Raw genomic sequence first — 21623 nt, 5'->3', positions numbered from 1 at the left:
CTCCTTCATATTGAGTTGGATTTGGGACCACCCATTATCATATTTCTAGATTTGGCTATGAACCCAACACATATGTTCAAAGAGCAAATATGAAAGTTTGTAGAGCACACACCATCTCTTATATATTTAGCCAGGTCTGTCAATCACCTGTGTTTATAACGCTGGGTGGAGTTACAGCCCCCCCGGCCCAGCGTTATACACACAGGGTGATTGACAGACCCAGCGTTATACACACATCTGCCTCCCCCCCCCCCCAATCACAGATCCACCCCCCCCCCCCCCCCACACACACACACACACAGAGACCAGTGGGGCAGATGGGAGATGATAATGTGACAGTGCCCTGCTAACCCTGGGCACAGACACCCCCCCCCCCCCATGCAGCCTAATAGCACCGCAGAGAAAACAAGCAAAACAATTGGATTCAGTATTGAATCCCGGCGGTCGGGATCCCGGCGTTCAGAATACCGACGCCGGAATCCCGACAGCCGAAATGCCGACAAGGGGGGGACGCGGATCGCCCCCCCTTGCGGGCTCGCTGCGCTCACCACGCAGCGGGCCCGGGTGCCTCGCTACGCTCGGCACACTAATTTATTCTCCCTCCAGGGGTGTCGTGGACACCCCAGGAGGGAGAATGTGTCGGCATTTCGGCGGTCGGGATTCCGGCGTCGGGATTCTGAACGCCGGGATCCCGACCGCCGGGATATTAACTGCATCCCAAACAATTGACACAGTGCTACTTTAAGAAAGAATAAATATAGATAACCACCATGGGATAAAAATGATTAATAAACATTTATTACATTAAATATTTGATAGCATTCAATGGTTAAAAATACAAATAAAAAGTATATAAAAGAGAATTGATTCTAGCAGCAGTGTATTGTGCTGAAGCAGCAGTCTCTCTTGGAGCAAATAACTGGGTGACCTTTTGATGGATTGCTTGAAGCCCAGGATTGTGGCTCTGAGGGTCCTGGGAAGGAAACACGTGGGTCTGGTCCGGGGCTGCAGTGTCACTCAAGGTGGATCCAATTTGGCAAAAGAAGTCAAGAGCGGTTGATCTGTGGCAATAGTTCCTGTGTAACTAACGCGTTTCACCAGCTCAACTGATAAAGCCATTTGAGCTGGTGAAACACGTCAGCTTGAGGACTGACGGTTCCCCATCCCTGCTGCATACCATCATGTGCAACATATAATATGTGTAGCCAGTGCTAGGAGGAGTCCAAATTCTTCTTTTTCCTGTTATTTCTTTTTTTAAGAAAAAAATAAATCTCCTTTTTTCACTGTATGTCTATCTGTGCTATGCTGCACAGTCTTCCAATCACCGTTCAATATGCACTATTTAGGATTAATTGCACTTATCTATTTGTTATTGATAACACAATGCAAGCAGGCAATTTTCTAAATATTTTTAATCTTGTGTACACCCTATTGATTGTAATCAGAGCCGGCCTGATTTTTGTTGGCGCCCCTTAGCAGATGATACTACCACCAAACTTATTGTTAAAGGGCCCCGTAAGGGGCCCTTACACGTTACAATTATTGTATACAATATTGTATACAATATCGCATCTCATCCGATCTCGGTTTTGCGATGACATCAGATGAGATGAGATCTAGTACAAAAAGTATGTGCAGCACATACTTTTTGTACTAGATCTCATCTCATCTGATGTCATCGCAAAACCGAGATCGGATGAGATGCGATATTGTATACAATATTGTATACAATAATTGTAACGTGTATGGGCACCTTTACACTTGTGAGATTTTGTAAGATTTCATCCAATTTGAGTCAATTTATCTGACAAAATCTGATGTGCCTGATGTGTAGGACACAATCCACAATCCCTTGCCATTGGGTATAACCAAGAGATTGGATGAGATTGAACCTCCTGCACATAGGATAAATCTCGAGTCAATCAGGTTCAATTTGCTGAACAATAAGTTGAACAAGTGTAAGGGGGCCTTAAGAACAGTAGCTGAAGTGGGAATTTAGAAGTGGGGGTATGGACATTTTTATATAATGGCTGGGGGTCTGGTGCATAGCTAGAACCCCAGAAACATTAGGTATTTTGCTAATGCTAAATTATCTTACCTTCCCCTTCCCTTATTCCCTCCTGAACCCCTACCTCTCCCCCTCTCACTCCAGCACATCAGTCCGTGCTTCCCACTCACCCCAGCACATCAGTCACTGCCTTAGGCGAATCTAGAATTATGGTAATGGGTGGTCCCAGATGTAGACATAGCAACAGGGGAACCTTTGCGCGGCGTAGCCGCGCGGCAAAAAGGGGGCGTGGCATCACAAAAAGGGGTGTGGTATTACACTTTAGACCATACACAGTAATGCCCATTACACATTTTAGCAAACTCCGTAATACCCATTACACATAAAGCCAGACGCCGTAATGCCAATTACACATAAGGCCACACATCATAATGCCCATTACACATTGTGCCACACATCATGATGCCCATTACATACATATCAAACTGTAATGCCCATTACATATTTGCCACATAAGTGCTGCTTACCTACGTGCTCATTGCTAGGGGGTTCTTGCTTGATGGCACCATAGTACCCATTACACATGATGCCGCACACCATAGTACCCATTACACATGATGCCGCACACCATAGTACCCATTACACATGATGCCGCACACCATAGTACCCATTACACATGATGCCGCACATGATTAAAGGGGGGACGGGCTGAGGTGAAAGCGTGGAGAAGAATTGGAGCGGAAACTGCAGGGGTGACAGTCATTGACAGCTGGGCAGAGAGCAGGGGGCTGCCCGGCTGTATTCAGAGCACTGCAGGTCACGGCTGTTTGAAATAATACCCCTTTCACAATAGAAAATGCAGGGATTTTCCCGGGAATATGGTCCCAGGATCATGCAGGGACATTCCCAGGCTGACCCCTTATACACCAGCCTAATCCCTGCATTTTCTGGTATGAGGGGGAGAGACAACCACTCCCCTCTTCCTACCCCCCTTTAACCAACCAGCTATATCTTCGGAACCAACTGACCCATTTACATGAGACCAGTATCAAATTGAAGAACTTTTGAGTTGGCTTTGAATGATTTTGATCCCGTGAAACTGGGCTGTTTGGTTCCAGAGAAATCTGCCCTCAAAGAACATAAACAGTCATGAAATTACATCTAAGAAATGAAAAAAAAAAACGGTTTAACCTCAATATCCCTGGAACCAATTAACCCATATGGATCCAGCCTGGTATCAGATTGAAGGCCCAGCGATTTGGGTTCGACTGAGATCAACCTCGAGCTTCAGTGATGCCGAAGAGGGAACTGGCAGCCATTGAACTGGGTGGGGGTCGGAATTAGTGGGTCCCATGTTATTCTATTGGGAAAACGTTCCAGCTTTGCCTGGCCATATCTCCGGTTCCCAGGGGGCTAGAGACATGGGGCTGGGCTCATTGGAAAGCCCCTTCCCTCAGCTACAAAATGGGCTAATGGGTGGTCCTGTGCACCCCCGGACCACCCCCTAGATTCGCCTATGGTCACTGCTTCTCCCTCTCACTTCAGCACATCAGTCCCTGCTTCTCCCTCTCACCCCAGCACATCAGTCCGTGCTTCCCACTCTCACCCCAGCACATCAGTCACTGCTTCTCCCTCTCACCTCAGCACATCAGTCCCTGCTTCTCCCTCTCACTCCAGCACATCAGTCACTGCTTCTCCCTCTCACCTCAGCACATCAGTCCGTGCTTCCCACTCTCACCCCAGCACATCAGTCACTGCTTCTCCCTCTCACTTCAGCACATCAGTCCCTGCTTCTCCCTCTCACCCCAGCACATCAGTCCGTGCTTCCCACTCTCACCCCAGCACATCAGTCACTGCTTCTCCCTCTCACCTCAGCACATCAGTCCCTGCTTCTCCCTCTCACTCCAGCACATCAGTCCCTGCTTCTCCCTCTCACCCCAGCACATCAGTCCGTGCTTCCCACTCTCACCCCAGCACATCAGTCACTGCTTCTCCCTCTCACCCCAGCACATCAGTCCCTGCTTCTCCCTCTCACCCCAGCACATCAGTCCCTGCTTCTCCCTCTCACCCCAGCACATCAGTCCGTGCTTCCCACTCTCACCCCAGCACATCAGTCCGTGCTTCCCACTCTCACCCCAGCACATCAGTCCCTGCTTCTCCCTCTCACCTCAGCACATTAGTCCCTGCTTCTCCCTCTCACTCCAGCACATCAGCCCCTGCTTCTCCCTCTCACCCCAGCACATCAGTCACTGCTTCTCCCTCAGCACATCAGTCACCATTTCCCCCTCTCACTCCAGCACATCAGTCACCATTTCCCCCTCTCACCTCAGCACCTCAGTCACCATTCTCCCTCTCACCCCAGCACATCAGTCACCATTTCCCCCTCTCACTCCAGCACATCAGTCACCATTTCCCCCTCTCACCTCAGTCACCATTCTCCCTCTCACCCCAGCACATCAGTCACCATTTCCCCCTCTCACTCCAGCACATCAGTCACCATTTCCCCCTCTCACTCCAGCACATCAGTCACCATTCCCCCTCTCACCTCAGCACATCAGTCACCATTTCCCCCTCTCACCTCAGCACATCAATCACCATTTCCCCCCTTATCCCAGCACATCAGTTCCTGGCTGCTTCCCCCTGTCACCTAACCTAACTCTTTCCACCATTCATCCCTGGACATCAATCTCCACTTCCCTTGCTCACTGCCTCAATCACGCCCTCCTTTTCCTAACATGTAGTTCTCCAGCCAGCAGCATGTATTAACTACAGATGCTGGCTTCTACTGAACTTGCAGCTGTAGTTAACTTGCAGTGGACGTACAGTATGATGCTGGCGACCAGCCATGGACCATTCGTGGGAGCGTATACACCATGCAATCTTATGGATTGCGGGTGCATGCACAGCCTCAGACACCCTTATTTTGGCAAATATGTCACATTTATAAGCCATTAAGCTGAGAAGGGACACAGCTGTATTCCCTCTGGATATGTCTCTTTATAATGGTTTATCATTTCAAAAGAAAAAGGGTGACTTGGAGAGGGAGAGGTGGTGGGTGACAGGCATAAGGTGAAAGAGGGTAATGGGAAGAGGGTAAGAGTAGGTGGGTGGCAGAAGAGAGAGGTGACGGCCAGGGAGAGGCTGTGGGCGACTGCATTAATCAGAAGAAAAAAATATTAACAAAACAAAAAGTATAGACTGGCAGAAGCAGTGTGAGAACACACCTGTTCCTGGAATTTCCCTATTTGCCTGATTAGCAAGGAATGTTCCTATGTGAAGCGCCACTGATAATAAGTCCCTATGGGTGGCAGATTTTGCAGGGAGATTCGCGCATAGGTAAATTCTGTCACTGCTGGTGACCTTTACACAACATAGTGCATCCCATTGACCGATACCAAGCTGTAACTAGATCATTTTAATGTCCTTCATATCTAGTGGCCTAGGAAAAAACATCAGAGCTTCTCATTCCCAACCCACTGCAAACAGCCAGATTGTATCATTGTTTACAACTTACACACTTAAGACCCATACACACTGGGCGATTTTGAGCTGAAAGCAGATCAGTTTTGTAGATTGAGCTACTTTCATCTCACAAGCCGGCCAGTGTGTACAGGGCAGCGATGAGTGGTGAGCACTGATGCACGAGCCTGTATAATCGCCGCCCACCGCCGCTCATCTTCCGGTATTACCAGCAGGTGAGCGATGGGGTGGATGGCTTTCCACAGCGTCCTGTTATGGAAAGTCGTCCATCCCCGTGAAGATCGCTGCCCAGGGGGGAAATTGCCCAGTGTGTATGCTTGAGTGATTTTCATGCCAGCGATTTTCCCCATCATCGTTTTTCATACAGGCTAGGCAAAATCGCCCAGTGTGTACGGCCCTTTAGGGGCATATTCAACTACGAGGGCAAGAATTTTCCTATTCAATTAGGTTCAGGGTTTTAATTAATTAAGCAATTGGTAGTTTCCAATTAGCTTAATTAGTTTGAAAAATCTTCCGTAGTGCTGGCTCTCCACCGGCTCACCTCTTCTTCTCCAGCCACACAGAGAGATCTTACAGGGACCAGCCACACAGGGCAGTATTCAATGAGAAAATTTGCCGTGTTTTATGGCGAGTTTGTGCTTTTCTCGCCTTGGATGGAGACTTTTGCTCTCCAAAAGCGAGCAACCCTATTCAATATGAAATATTCGCCGTCTTTTTAAGTGATTTTCGCCGTCTCTCTCCGTGTAGAAATTCTCCATCTTTTCATGGAGAGCTGGAATGAACTTGTGAATTTTGAACTGCCATTTTATTCTAAGTGCCATTTTAAATAAGTGCAGAGTTATATCCAAGAAGGAGTGGTGTGTTTAGTAGAATTTTGCTGAAGGTGGGAGTGGTTATCTGCTCAGAATTTTGCTGAAGGTGGGAGTGGTTATCTGCTCAGAATTTTGCTGAAGGTGGGAGTGGTTATCTGCTCAGAATTTTGCTGAAGGTAAGAGTGGTTATCTGCTCAGGTGGGTAGCTGATTACTACCAGCAGTATAAGAACAGCAGGGGGCAAGTGAATGTAATGAACTTGTGAATTTTGAACTGCCATTTTATTCTAAGTGCCATTTTAAATAAGTGCAGAGTTATATCCAAGAAGGAGTGACATCCAGGAAGGGGTTAAACCAGGTTGCAAGAGGCTTCTGTCCCTTCTGTTTTTTTTTGTTGTTTTTTTTTTTCTCTTGCTTGAAGCCCAGGTGCCTGACCTGTTAAAGGGTCCACAAAGTGCAGATAGTGTGCTGCATGATCTGAGAGTGGGGCCACTGAGGAAAAAGTGCAACTGGAAGAAATTACAGCGGAAGCGGACAGATACAGGTGTGAGGACACCAGGAGTTTGACACAGCTGCAGGAACAGATAAGTATCAACTTTCTTATATTTTGATAAAAATTTACTTGTAGTGTGTAATTGCATTGTAATTTAACTCTCTACTGTATACTAGGGGGTTAGTCGCAGGGAGGTAGATAAAATGGGTGGGGCCCTGATTGAGAATCTCACTCAGTGCATGTTGTGCAAGATGTATGCGCACCTGGAGCAAGAGTCCCAGTGCGAATACATCTGCACGAGATGTGAGCGAACGTCTGCCCTGGAAGCCCAGGTCACTGATCTAGAGCGGACCGTTCAGCGACTGAGGGATATTTCCAATCTTGAGCAAAGCCTAAATAGAACGGTGGAGGAGTTGCAGATGGGGTCACTGGTAGAGGAGGAGGATCAGGTAGCCAGCTGGGTCACGGTTAGAAGGGGAAACAAGAGGGACAGGAGGGACAGGAACGACATCTCGGATCTATCACACCCGAACAAATTTGCCCGGTTGGACGAAGTTTCGGGGGAGGATGGAGACGAAATGACGGAGCTGGAGGAGACGGCTCCCTCTAGCAACCAGAGGAGCGGTCCCTCTAGCTCAAACGGGACGACAGTTAGTGAGGTACCAAGGCAGATAGTGGTGGTAGGGGATTCCATCATTAGGAGAACAGACAGGGCAATCTGCTATCGGGACCGCGATCGCCGCACGGTCTGTTGCCTCCCGGGTGCTCGGGTACGGCACATCGCGGACCGAGTCGACAGATTGTTGGGAGGGGCTGGGAGCAACCCGGCGGTCTTGGTGCACATCGGCACCAACGACAAAGTCAATGGTAGGTGGGATGTCCTCAAGAAAGAGTATAGGGAATTAGGTAAGAAATTAAAGGCGAGGACATCTAGGGTAATTTTCTCGGAAATATTACCAGTGCCACGCGCTAGCTCAGGGAGGCAGAGGGAGATCAGGGAGGTAAATGTGTGGCTTAAGGATTGGTGTAGGAAAGAGGGATTCGTGTTCATGGAACACTGGGCGGACTTCTCGGTCAGGCGCCATCTTTTTTGCCGTGATGGATTGCACCTGAACGAGGAGGGGGCTGCGGTGCTGGGGGGAAGGATGGTTAGAGGGTTGGAGGAGATTTTAAACTAGGCGACGGGGGGGTGGGGGCAGCAAGACATTATGGGACCATCAGGGAGAGAAGCCGGACTGGGATCAGGAATCATATGGGGGAAGGAGATGGGGGGGGGGACGGAGACATAGACAAAGCCCTGGGACATAACAAGGGTATAATCGGGGGTAACTCTCAGGGTGCATCAGGAATGTCATGTAATAAAATGTTATGTTGTAACAGTCACGTTACCCCATTACAGTTCTTAGGTACAGATGATCTTAGTATACGGGAAGGAGGGAATGACAGAGGAAGAATTCCCGGAACTATGGAGAGGGCAGGCAGTGTGCATGGTGGGGAGGCCTGTAGAGAGTCTATTGAAGGGGAGAGGGGAAAGAGGAAGCTAGTAAAGAATTCAAATGGGTCCTGGGGTGAAACTAATCACAATATTAGAGCCATATCTAAAAATAAACATAAATTAAAATGCTTACTGGCTAATGCAAGAAGCTTAGTGAGTAAAATCGGGGAGCTTGAAACGGTGATCAGTAGGGATGACTACGACATCATTGGTATTACAGAAACATGGTGTAATGAGTCGCATGACTGGGCATTAAACATGGAGGGATATACACTCTACAGGAAAGACAGGGAAAATAGAAGGGGCGGGGGTGTGTGCCTATATGTAAATAATAACTTAACATCATGTGAGAAAAATATGAGCACAGACCTGGAAGACGACAACTCAGAGACAGTGTGGGCAGAGATAACCGACAATAATAAGAAACCAAAAAACAAATTTATAATAGGGGTATGCTATAGACCACCAAATATAAATGAAAGGGAAGAGTCTCTTCTTTTAAACCAAATCATACAAGCATCAAATCAGGGTCAGGTATTAATTATGGGGGATTTTAATTTACCCGACATTGATTGGGAAAACGAAACAGGTAAATCAGCAAGAAGCAATGGGTTCTTAAGCTTACTTAAAGACCAGTTTATTACACAAACGGTAGAAACTCCAACTCGTGATGAGGCGCTCTTGGACTTAGTATTAACAAATAACACAGACTTAGTTTCAAACACAAAAGTAATTGAACAATTAGGGAATAGTGATCACAATATGGTTTCACTGGAAATCAACTTCAGTAAATTACATCAAAAAGGATCTGCAAAAATACTAAACTTCAGAAAAGCGAACTTTGAATTATTCAGGGAAGCCCTTACAGGAATTGGGTGGGAAACGGTTATGGAGGGAAAAAATGCAGAGGAAATGTGGGATACTCTAAAAAAGGTGCTTGATTCACTAACTATTGAATACATTCCTAAAGTAATTAAAGGTAAATTCAACAAAAAAAAGCCACCATGGTTGGACAAAGAAGTAAGGTCAGCTATCAACAATAAAACCAGAGCCTTTAAATTCTATAAAAATAACTTGAATGAGGAGGCGTTCGCAAAATACAAAGAATCAAACAAAACTTGTAAAGGGGTAATCAAAGCAGCTAAAATATTATATGAAGAGTGCATAGCCACTGAAAGCAAAACCAACCCAAAGAAGTTTTTTAAATACATAAATAGTAAACGTTTAATTAAGGAAAACATTGGCCCACTAACTGATACTAGTGGAAAAAGTGTTACTGAGGACAAGGGAAAAGCAAAACTGTTAAATGAGTTCTTCTCATCAGTATTTACTAAGGGAGAGCAGACTGTGGAACGAACATTTACCACAAACGGGACAAATAAGCCAGATCTCATTGTGGATTTCACGCCGAAGGAAATAATACTGAGGCTAAGCAAACTCAAAACAAATAAGTCACCAGGGCCAGATGGGATTCATCCGAGGGTATTAATGGAATTAAGGGATGAACTAGCTACCCCCCTACATTATATTTTTAGCAAGTCACTATCGTCAGGTATAGTACCAAAAGATTGGAGAATAGCAGAGGTAGTGCCAATATTCAAAAAAGGAAAAAAGGAAGATCCCGCTAATTACAGACCCGTTAGTTTAACATCAATTGTGGGTAAACTATTTGAAGGATTTTTAAGGGATGGTATCCAGGAATATTTAGATAATCACCGTCTACTCAGTACTAACCAACATGGGTTTGTGAAAAATCGTTCATGCCAAACTAATCTACTAGGGTTCTATGAAGAGGTTAGCAAAAACCTCGATAATGGAAATGCTGTAGATGTGATTTTCCTAGATTTCGCTAAAGCATTTGATACTGTCCCACACAAGAGATTGATTAATAAAATGGAGAACCTAGGATTTGGTGAAAATATCTGCAGATGGGTAGGGAATTGGCTATGTAATAGAGAACAAAGAGTGGTTGTGAATGGTGCCGTATCAGATATGATACCGGTACTAAGTGGAGTGCCCCAGGGCTCGGTTTTGGGGCCCATTTTGTTTAACATTTTTATTAACGATATTGGGATAGGGTTACTCAGCAATGTATCCATCTTTGCGGACGATACAAAACTTAGCAAAGTCATCAAATCACCAGAAGATGTCACCATGCTTCAAAATGATCTTGCAATTCTAGATGAGTGGGCTAAAAAATGGAAGATGAGGTTCAATGTAGATAAATGTAAGGTTATGCACCTTGGGAGACACAACCAGTGTGCAAGTTACAACCTTAGCGGAGAGGAACTGGGTAATTCCATACTTGAAAAGGATCTAGGAGTCCAAATAGACAGCAATCTAGGATGTAGTGCCCATTGTAATGTAGCTACAAAAAAGGCCAACAAAATTCTGGCATGTATTAAGAGGGGAATGGAAACTAGGGACTCAAGGGTAATTATGCCACTATATAAAGCATTGGTGAGACCTCACCTAGAGTATGGAGTACAGTTCTGGGCCCCACACTATAAAAAGGACATCATAGAATTAGAAAAAGTCCAAAGGCGAGCAACAAAGCTTATTAGGGGAATGGAGAATTTAAGCTACGGGGAGAGATTAAGCAATTTGGGACTATTTACATTAGAAAAGAGACGTTTAAGGGGGGACATGCTCAACATTTACAAGTATATCAAGGGCCAATATAAGGAACTGTCACACACCCTATTTTCTACTAGAAAGGAATCTAGGACGCGAGGGCATGAGTATAGATTAGAAGAAAAAAGATTTCATTCAGCTAGTAGAAAGAATTTCTTTACGGTCAGAACAGTCAAACTCTGGAACTCTCTTCCCAGAGAGGTGGTAATGGCTGGCTCATTAAATGCGTTCAAGGCAAAGTTGGACAAACATTTACTGGAGAAAAACATCCATGGGTACAAATAAGAAATATAATTTGTCTGTAAAATACCAGAACCTACCAAATCAGCAATGGATATCTATACCAGGTTGAACTAGATGGACGCAAGTCTTTTTTCAGCCTTACCTACTATGTAACTATGTAACTATGAATGTGAACTTTTAAACTAAAAGGTTTTTTTTTTTTATTTTGGTGTAAAAAAATCAGGGTTTTTTTTCTGTGAAGGGGTATGTTATTTTTATTCATGTGCTTATAGCACATGAATATATATTTAATTTAAAAAAATATATATTTTTTTTTTTACACAGAGCAGCCAGCAGGGGGCCGGAGCGCACTAGCCGCTCATTAGATATTCATATATTCACTGCATCCGATCATTACATATGCACGATCGGGTGCAGTGAATACTGGGTCCCCCGCTGGCTATAGGGGGGGGCAGCTTGTGCTGCCTGGGTCCCGGGGAGCCCCCTCCCCTCCACATATGTTCTGGGGCAGCCAGGGAGACTTTAATCTCTCTGGCTGCCACCGTCCCACGGCTCCCTGCCAGCTCCCTGTCGCGGACGCTCGTCCGCTGCAGGGGTTAAGACTCGCCGCGAGTGGCGGTGAGTCTTAACCACATTGAATAGTGGGATCAGGAGAGGCAGCGAGCCCTCCGGAACAGGGCGAGTGCATGGCGAGAGAAAAAATCTCTCGCTATGCACGGAGAATATTTGTCATTGAATACTGCCCACAGAGAGATCTTACAGGGACCAGCCACACAGAGAACAGTTATGTATGTCACTCTGCACACCCCACCCAGCACACCCTACACTACCACCACTAACCTACACCCCACCCCCAGGGGAGCCGAGAGAGGGGGGGAGCAGGTACTAATTACCCGGGCCCAGGCTTGCTGAAGGGGCCCCGCAGGGGCCCTGGTTCGACACCTCCCTTCCCCCTCCGTCCCTCCCGGGTATCACCAGTAGCACACACTTCTACAGCATGTGCTGTTCTGACAGCAGGCTCAGCATGAGTGTCTCACAGACAGTGTGAGACGTCATGCTGAGCCTGCTGTCAGCACAGCACATGCTGTAGGTGTGTGCTGCGTCTGAGATTACAGTTTTTAGAGTTTTCTTTTACCCACCTCTAAACATTTTGGGGGTGTGGCCTAAGTGTGGGAGGTGCCCACACCACACACACACTTAGGCCACACCCCCAAAATTTTACCGGGGCCCGGCATTCCTCTCGGCTGCCCTGCCCACCCCACACACCCTACACTACCACCACTAACCTACACCCCACCCAGCACACCCTACACTACCACCACTAACCTACACCCCACCCAGCACACCCTACACTACCACCACTAACCTACACCCCACCCAGCACACCCTACACTACCACCACTAACCTACACCCCACCCAGCACACCCTACACTACCACCACTAACCTACACCCCCCTCTGCACACACCACACTACCACCACTAATGCTGCTTTCGCACCGCAAAACCTGCTCAGACCAGGTATTTAAAAAGGTTTTTGAAACGGGTCAGAACAAGTTTAACCCCTTTCACACCGCATGTAAATACCTGGTCTAAAGCAGGTTTGCGGTGTGAAAGCAACAGTGTGAAAAGTGGTAAAGCCCCCCCCCCCCTTTCCAATGCTCGTAGAGACAGTCCGATACAGGCAGCAGCAGCGCAGGGTGTGCTGATGTTGAGAGGGACGGCAGCGGTCCAGCTGATGGAGAGCGGGCAGGGGGGCGCATGGTGAGGTGATTGGGGGCATCACCTCACCATGCGCCCCCCTTCCCGCTCTCCATCAGCTGCACCGCTGGCTGCTCTCCGTCCCTCTCATCATCAGCACACCCTGCGCTGCTGCTGCCTGTGTCGGACTGTCTCAGCGCCGTCTCTCCCACCCCCACAGAGGGCGAGGAGGCAGCAGGACATCCACGTCATGCTCCCGCTGCCCGCACTCCGATGCTGCTCCGGAACCGGTGAGTCCAGGCAGACAGCCGCCTGCACCCCAGCCCGAGCCGCCCGTCCCCGCTCACCTCCTCGGCGCAGGACTGCGCTGTCAGCAGTAGCAGCAGCCCCCGCTCTCGCCGGGGCAGGACACACTGTGCTCCGGCGGACACCTGCAGGGACCCCCTGGCCCCAGCGTGACCATTCCCTTCCCTGCGCTGGGGGGTGGGTTTGGGGGGTAGAATACCGTTTCAGACCCGTTCTAGACACCAAATAAACTGGTCTGAAACGGGTAGGACCCTCCATATTTACCGTTTCCAAAAACAGTTTTTTTGGAAACGGTTAAAATCACTCAGCACCTTTCAGACCGCACACATTACCGTTTTGAAACGGTAAAAAAACGGCAATATAAAGGTTAATATGTGCGGTCTGAAAGGGGCATAACCTACACCCCACCCAGCACGCCCTACACTACCACCACTAACCTACACCCCCCTCTGCACACACTACACTGCGCGTACCTTCCATGCCGGCTTCTTCATGCAGGAGCTGGTCCAGTGATGGCATGATGCAGCGGATGGACACAGATGACAGCGGAGTGCTGGAGTAGGGGAGTATTCCATTTATATATTCTCTGCGCCACTGAGGAAAAACCCCTCCAAATTTAGCCCCCCAACACACAAACACTGTTCATATAGTACTACCCTCATATATACACACACACACACACACACACACACAGTCAATATAGCACCCCCCCCCTCACTGTTAATGTTGCACCACAATTCATAATATGCCACAATCTCCCAGGGCACACATTTTTATTTTGCCACTCCCCTCTCCCTTTTATCTGCAGCAGAACTCACCTGAGCCTCTGCTGACGGGGTCGCCGCTTCTAAGCATGTAGTGTGGCTGGCTGCTGGTGCTGGGCTTCTGCTCTTCCCATGTCTGAGTGCTGGGCTGCTGGCTCCGCTCCTCCACTGTGCACACTGAGTCACATGACTTCCTGTTCACTTGTAACTCTCTCTGCACATCTGCCCCACCTGCAGTGCACATGGTTTTGCCCATTTTGAGAACAAATTTGTACTGCGATCAGATCTGAATAAGGGCCTGTGTTTTTAATCAACTCTAATCCATTTAGTACACATTTGTCAATATATTAGTTTAAGCCAGGGGTGTCCAAACTTTTTGCGACAAGGGCCAGATTTGGTGAAGTGTAAATGTGTGGGGGCCGACCATTCAGCCTGACATTCTTTGAATCATTAATCACATCAGAATGGTCCCCCAGCCTGCCCCCATTCACTCTATGTCCCCCAGCCTGCCCCTTTCACTGTATTTCCCCCAGCCTGCCCCCATTCACTGTATGTCCCCCATTCACTGTATGTTCTCAACTCTGCCCCCCCTTCTCTTAATGTCCATCAGTGCCTCCATTCATTGTATGTCCCCAAGCCTGATCCTTCTTTACTGTATGACTCCCATTCACTGTATGACCCCCATTCACTATGTACCCCACTTTGCCCCATTCACTGTATGTCCCCCAGCCTGCCCCTGCTCCCCCTTCTCTGAATGGCCATAACTGCCTCCATTCACTGTATGTCCCCCAGCCTGACCCTCCTTCACTGTATGTCCCCCACTCTGCCCCCTCCCTTCTCTGTATGTTTTCCAGCCCGTTGTGTGAGCCAGAGGAAGGAGAGGCAAAGCAGTCACTGCAAGGACAGGAGATGCTTGGGCTCCCGCTGCTGCCCTCCTCCGCTCTGCATGTTACGGGAGCAAGCTTCCCCCTTGCTGCCCCCCTCCCCAAACACTGCTGTCACTGTGATTGTGGAGTAGGGTGATATACGATTGCAGCAGCAGGGGTAGGACGCCAAACACTTCTGACTGTGGCGGCCGGCACCTCCTCACTGCAGCAGATAGCAAGGTAAGGGCGTGCTCGCCGGCGCCTCACCTTTAGTGTCCTGTGCTGTGCTTCCCACATCTGATGCTCCGCCCGCTTCCAGCTGGAGGCTGTGGGACGCTTGAAATGACAGGACGGGCCGCAATTGGCCCCAGGCCTGACTCTGGGCATGCCTGGTTTAAGCATTCAGAATTGAGGCAACAGCGCCCTCTGCTGTAATACATGTGCTATTGCTTACATTCATAATGACGCAGCAGTGTCCTCTACTGTAATACATGTGCTATTCCTTACATTCATACAGGACCCTGTTAGTGTTAGGGTAGCCTATATAACCAGGACCCTGTCAGTGTTAGGGTAGCCTCTGTAACCAGGACCCTGTCAGTGTTAAGCTAGCCTCTGTAACCTATATAACCAGGACCCTGTCAGTGTTAGAGTAGCCTCTGTAACCAGGACCCTGTCAGTGTTAGGCTAGCCTCGGTAGCCTATATAACCAGGACCCTGTCAGTGTTAGAGTAGCCTCTGTAACCAGGACCCTGTCAGTGTTAGGCTAGCCTCTGTAGCCTATATAACCAGGACCCTGTCAGTGTTAGGGTAGCCTCTGTAGCATATATAACCAGGACCCTGTCAGTGTTAAGGTAGCCTCTGTAGCCTATATAACCAGGACCCTGTCAGTGTTAGGGTTGCCACTGTAGCCTATATAACCAGGACCCTCTTAGTGTTAGGGTAGCCTATATAACCAGGACCCTGTCAGTGTTAGGGTAGCCTCTGTAACCAGGATCCTGTCAGTGTTAGGCTAGCCTCTGTAGCCTATATAACCAGGACCCTGTCAGTGTTAGAGTTGCTTCTGTAGCCTATATAACCGGGACCCTGCCAGTGTTAGGGTAGCCTCTGTAGCCTATATAACCAGGACCCGGTCAGTGTGAGGGTAGCCTATATAACCAGGACCCGGTCAGTGTGAGGGTAGCCTTTATAACCAGGACCCTGTCAGTGTTAGGGTAGCTGTTGTAGCCTATATAACCAGGACCCTGTCAGTGTTAGGGTAGCTTCTGTAGCCTTTATAACCAGGACCCTGTCAGTGTTAGGGTAGCCTGTGTAACCTATATAACCAGGACCCTGTCAGTGTTAGGGTAGCCTCTGTAGCCTATATAACCAGGACCCTGTCAGTGTTAGGGTAGCCTCTGTAGCCTATATAACCAGGACCCGGTCAGTGTGATGGTAGCCTATATAACCAGGACCCGGTCAGTGTGAGGGTAGCCTTTATAACCAGGACCCTGTCAGTGTTAGGGTAGCTGTTGTAGCCTATATAACCAGGACCCTGTCAGTGTTAGGGTAGCTTCTGTAGCCTTTATAACCAGGACCCTGTCAGTGTTAGGGTAGCCTCATTCTTGGATGAGCGTTGATTGCAGAAGCGCCAGGTAGTATTGAAACCTACTCAGCCTCATGACGCAGGGGGCGGGGCTCCTGAGTTTGCTGTATTGGAAATCCTGCTGATAACAACCATAAATAAGAGTAATTTAATAACAAAGTCATTTGTTAAAGTACTTTTCTGGGAATACAGCCATCTTGGTCTCCTGGTACTTTAACCCACTGGTAACAGAATATGAATGGATAGGATCAGGGCCAGTGTAAGGCTTCTCGGCACCCTAGGCAAAACTTCAAACCCCCCCCCCCCCATACTGCCATCAATACCCGCTTTCCACCCCTTTAAGGCATACCTGCCTAACATTCCAGAATGGCAGGGAGGCTAAAAAAATTGTGAGGTCCTCCCAGCCCCCTGGTGAGGTGTGCAAGTCCCCTGCTTTCCCTGGAGACCCCCACACCCTCCCCTTTGCCACCCACAACAGAGTACAAGGAGGAGGTGGCAGCAAGTAGGAAAGTAAGGCAAGGAATGGGGGTGAGGTCTTAGAAGTTCCACAGCCGCCACTTGCATTAAGTACAACAAGGATCCTCATAGACATTCTTAATTTTTTGATAGGCAGACTTGGTGGCACCCCCCAAATCATGGCACCCTAGGCAGCTGCCTAAAGGTAGAGCCGGCCCTGTACAAGACATCGGAAAATACAAATGAGGAGGAATTTACAGCTTTGTAAATTTGTTGTATTCTCCATTTATATTGTCAGGTCGTATACAGCCGATCACATTCGTTCCTCTTCATTTACTGTCGTCTTAGTAAATGTCCCCATATGTGTCTCATGTTATATAATGGGGGCAGTTGTACAGATCCTGCATCAGACACTGGCACCTGACCTGTGGGAACACATTATCTCCCAGCTCTGACCCCAGTGACAGAGTAACAGATCCCACATTATGGGGCTCATGTGGAGGTGGCCGGGAGTTGTGTCTAAGTACCGGATGCCAAATGGGATCCATAAAGCTGCATGGTGCTGGGCCCGTGGGCTGTGAGTACCACGGAACGTGGCCGGCTCGGCAATCCCAGCACATGCACCTCCTACATAGGTGCCCGGGGTGTGACAAGATATTGGGATAGGGTTACTCAGCAATGTATCCATCTTTGCGGATGACACAAAACTTAGCAAAGTCATCAAATCACCAGAAGATGTCACCATGCTTCAAAATGATCTTGCAATTCTAGATGAGTGGGCAAAAAAATGGAAGATGAGGTTCAATGTAGATAAATGTAAGGTTATGCACCTTGGGAGACACAACCAGTGTGCAAGTTACAACCTTAGCGGAGAGGAACTGGGTAATTCCATACTTGAAAAGGATCTAGGAGTCCAAATAGACAGCAATCTAGGATGTAGTGCCCATTGTAATGTAGCTACAAAAAAGGCCAACAAAATTCTGGCATGTATTAAGAGGGGAATGGAAACTAGGGACTCAAGGGTAATTATGCCACTATATAAAGCATTGGTGAGACCTCACCTAGAGTACGGAGTACAGTTCTGGGCCCCACACTATAAAAAGGACATCATAGAATTAGAAAAAGTCCAAAGGCGAGCAACAAAGCTTATTAGGGGAATGGAGAATTTAAGCTACGGGGAGAGATTAAGCAATTTGGGACTATTTACATTAGAAAAGAGACGTTTAAGGGGGGACATGCTCAACATGTACAAGTATATCAAGGGCCAATATAAGGAACTGTCACACACCCTATTTTCTACTAGAAAGGAATCTAGGACGCGAGGGCATGAGTATAGATTAGAAGAAAAAAGATTTCATTCAGCTAGTAGAAAGAATTTCTTTACGGTCAGAACAGTCAAACTCTGGAACTCTCTTCCCAGAGAGGTGGTAACGGCTGGCTCATTAAATGCGTTCAAGGCAAAGTTGGACAAACATTTACTGGAGAAAAACATCCATGGGTACAAATAAGAAATATAATTTGTCTGTAAAATACCAGAACCAACCAAATCAGCAATGGATATCTATACCAGGTTGAACTAGATGGACGCAAGTCTTTTTTCAGCCTTACCTACTATGTAACTATGAGTCATAGTGATGGCCCAAATATCAATATACACCACACACATTACAGTACAGGGTCACACAGTGTATTTATTACATATATATTACAGAGAGGCTGTTATACATAAAGCACAGGTACAACAATGCGGTTATATGACTCAGTAATACATACACCAGCTGCTTTCCCATATACAGTCAGACTAGGGCCCTTATTCTGATCGGTGCGGCCGGATCCGAATATTCGGCCAGCACCGTGCGTCCTAAACCCCGCCTTCCATACGGATTGCCAACTCCGTCCGCACGCGGTAAGAAGCTGTCCGAACGGACCGCACGTGTATTTCTCATGAATACACCTCCTCCATCTCAGGGAACCTCCCCCATCATTCGATGGTCGCACACGGGCATTTCTCTGTGCAAAAGCAGGGATCTGGGCGGGCAGCTGACATCCAGCAATGTCATATGTCCGCCCCCCACATGTGCGTCACGGCCGCATTACCATACGTACGCCCAGCGTTTGCATGGGAACGCCCATGAAACGCGGGGTGTAAACATATGGTAATGAGCCCAAACAGCCCTTCACACCCCTCTCCACCCCCTGTTCGTAGTGTACACATTTCATGCGGAATGTGGCCGTGCGTCCGGCTCGCACATGCGCAGACACAAAACATCGGCGGCACGAACGCACGCGGATATTACCGCACCAACCAGAATAAGGGCCTAGGAGACATGGAGTCTTATTGCACACTGATCGCTCATGTCACTGTAACCATGGGAATACATCACAGCAGCAATAGAACTGGAACATCAGCATAAATGACAGATGCATTCAGCCAATAAGATGTGGCTGCCTGTATTACATGTGTGTAACTTGCACCAAGGGTGGAGAGGGAACCCTCTTGAAGTTAAGCTTTACAATAGTTGGAAAGACTCCTGTTGATATTTTAACCCTGTTAAACTTTCCTATACTGATCTTTAGTGTAAACCTATTGACTATCTAGACACTGTTTAATAATCCACACCCGATTGATGATAGAGGAATTTAGTATCGATGCTTCCATTTCATGTAGATCAGCTCATTGAAATAATATTTTTTTGTGTGTGAGTTTTCTGGTGTCTATAAACAGTTGATCGATCTTTAAAACATTTCCCACATTCAGAACATGAAAATGGTTTCTCTCCTGTGTGACTTCTCTTATGTATAACAAGAACCGATTTATTTGTAAAACATTTCCCACATTCAGAGCATAAAAATGGTTTCTCACCTTTGTGACTTCTTTCATGTCTGACAAGAGTTGATTTATCTTTAAAACATTTCCCACATTCAGAACATGAAAATGGTCTCTCGCCTGTGTGAAGTCTCTCATGTTTAACTAGACTGTCTTTTTGTCTAAAACATTTCCCACACGCAAAACATGAAAATGGTTTCTCACCTGTGTGACTTCTCTCATGTATAACTAGATAGGATTTATTTGTAAAACATTTGCCACAATCAGAGCAGGAAAATGGTTTCTCACCTGTGTGACTTCTTTCATGTCTAACAAGAGCTGATTTATGTGTAAAACATTTCCCACATTCAGAACATAAAAATGGTTTCTCACCTCTGTGATGACTCTGATGTAAAACAGAATCTGTCTGATGTATAGAACTCTCACCAATCTCAGAACTGGATGATATTGTATCATCTTTATGGTCTGTACTGTGTGTAGTAAGGTCTGAATGATCAGGAGAAGGTTCCTCATCACTAGAGGGACCAGATGAAATATCTGCACTGTGAAATGTTGGGTGTGTATTGGGGATAATGGGGATTTCTTCTGGAGAATCTTGTCTGATGTTCTTATCTTCTATTATATAACCTGGAGACACCATGAGATCTCCCTCCGAGGTATTCCTGCTTGTGCGCCCATCTACAGGAAACAGATGAATGACAACAGACAGAATTGTTTACATTGAGAAGCAAATGTTCATGGATGATTAGTATTTAAACTGAACATGTCTAATGCTGCGCACACACTGGCCAATATATTGCTGGTCCGTCAGCCAGTGATAGGTCTGTGAACAATGTCGTTCAGACATATTGCATCAGCTCTGCAACGCAGCTGATGGTCAACATACCTAAAGCTAGATGGTGCATGGTGCGGTGTGTGAGGGCGATCTGACCACCCGTATACCTGCTGCAGGAGCCAGCGGTACTCGCAGCTGAATTAGCCGGCGCATGTAGTTGTACCAGCCCAGTTATGACATTAGTCACTATGGATTGGGCAGGGTGTAAGGAGAACACACTGCCCAATCCGTCCACAAATATATTTGTAAGTATATAGTAACATCGTAATTAAGGCTGAAAAAAGATGTTAGTCCATCGAGTTCAACCTATGTAACGTGTAACTACTGACTTGAGTAAGTTATATCTATAGGATTCCCTTAGTGCCCAAAAATGTATCCAGGTTTGATTTAAATTCATTAGCAGTAGTTGCTGTAATCACCCCACCGGCAATGAGTTCCAGAATGTTACTGCTCTAATGGTGAAGAATCCTCCTCTTAATCCTCTCAGTACAGAATTTATTTTCCTCGAGACTCAGTACATGCCCGCGTGTCCTAAGTATAGGCCTGTTAGTGACCAATCATCTCCCAGTTCCATGTGATTCCTAATCCTGTATTTGAACATAGTAATCATATCGCCTCTCACCCTCCGTTTCTCCAGTGAAAACATATTCAGCCTGGTTAACCTATCTTTGTAGTCTAGTGATTGGAGATCTTTTACTAGCTTAGTCGCCCCTCTCTGTACCTGTTCCAATTAATTTATGTCCTTTGTAAGGTGCGGTGCCCAGAACTGAACACAGTATTCCAAGTGTGGTCTCACCAATGCCTTGTAAAGAGGCACTATCACATTGGCATCCATTGGATCCATTCCCCTTTTAATGCATGCCTTTTAATGTTTGCTTTTGCTACTGCACTTGGAGTAGTGTGCACTATTACCCAATTTATTATCTATGATGACCCCCAAGTCCTTCTCTACAGCAGAATTCCCTTTAATAACTCCATTTAGCCTATATGTAGCATGTTCATTTTTGTTCCCATAATGAATTACTTTACATTTATCAACGTTAAACTGCATGTTCCACCTTTCCAGTTTATTTAAGTCACTTTTTAGTGTATCCACAGCCTCTCCTGAGTTAATTTCCTTACT

General features: G+C 47.0%; 2 protein-coding genes across 2 annotated transcripts in view; one reads left to right on the top strand and one right to left on the bottom strand.

The window, feature by feature from the left end:
* LOC146009548 (uncharacterized) overlaps positions 1–21623 on the bottom strand; it is a 613273-nt gene that overhangs the window by 77838 nt on the left and 513812 nt on the right. The window contains 1 exon segment of the mRNA XM_083149994.1: positions 19513–20343. Coding sequence (XP_083006120.1) covers positions 19513–20343 — 831 coding nt within the window.
* Positions 1–21623, top strand: part of LOC146007461 (uncharacterized) — a 450549-nt gene that overhangs the window by 62209 nt on the left and 366717 nt on the right. The gene's annotated exons all lie outside the window — the stretch shown is intronic.

Source organism: Crinia signifera, chromosome 6 (assembly GCF_055691185.1).
Source record: "Crinia signifera chromosome 6, ASM5569118v1, whole genome shotgun sequence".
In the NCBI taxonomy this organism is placed as follows: Eukaryota; Metazoa; Chordata; class Amphibia; order Anura; family Myobatrachidae; genus Crinia; species Crinia signifera.
Note: the sequence above shows the minus strand (reverse complement) of the source record. Positions and strands in the feature narration are given on the sequence as shown.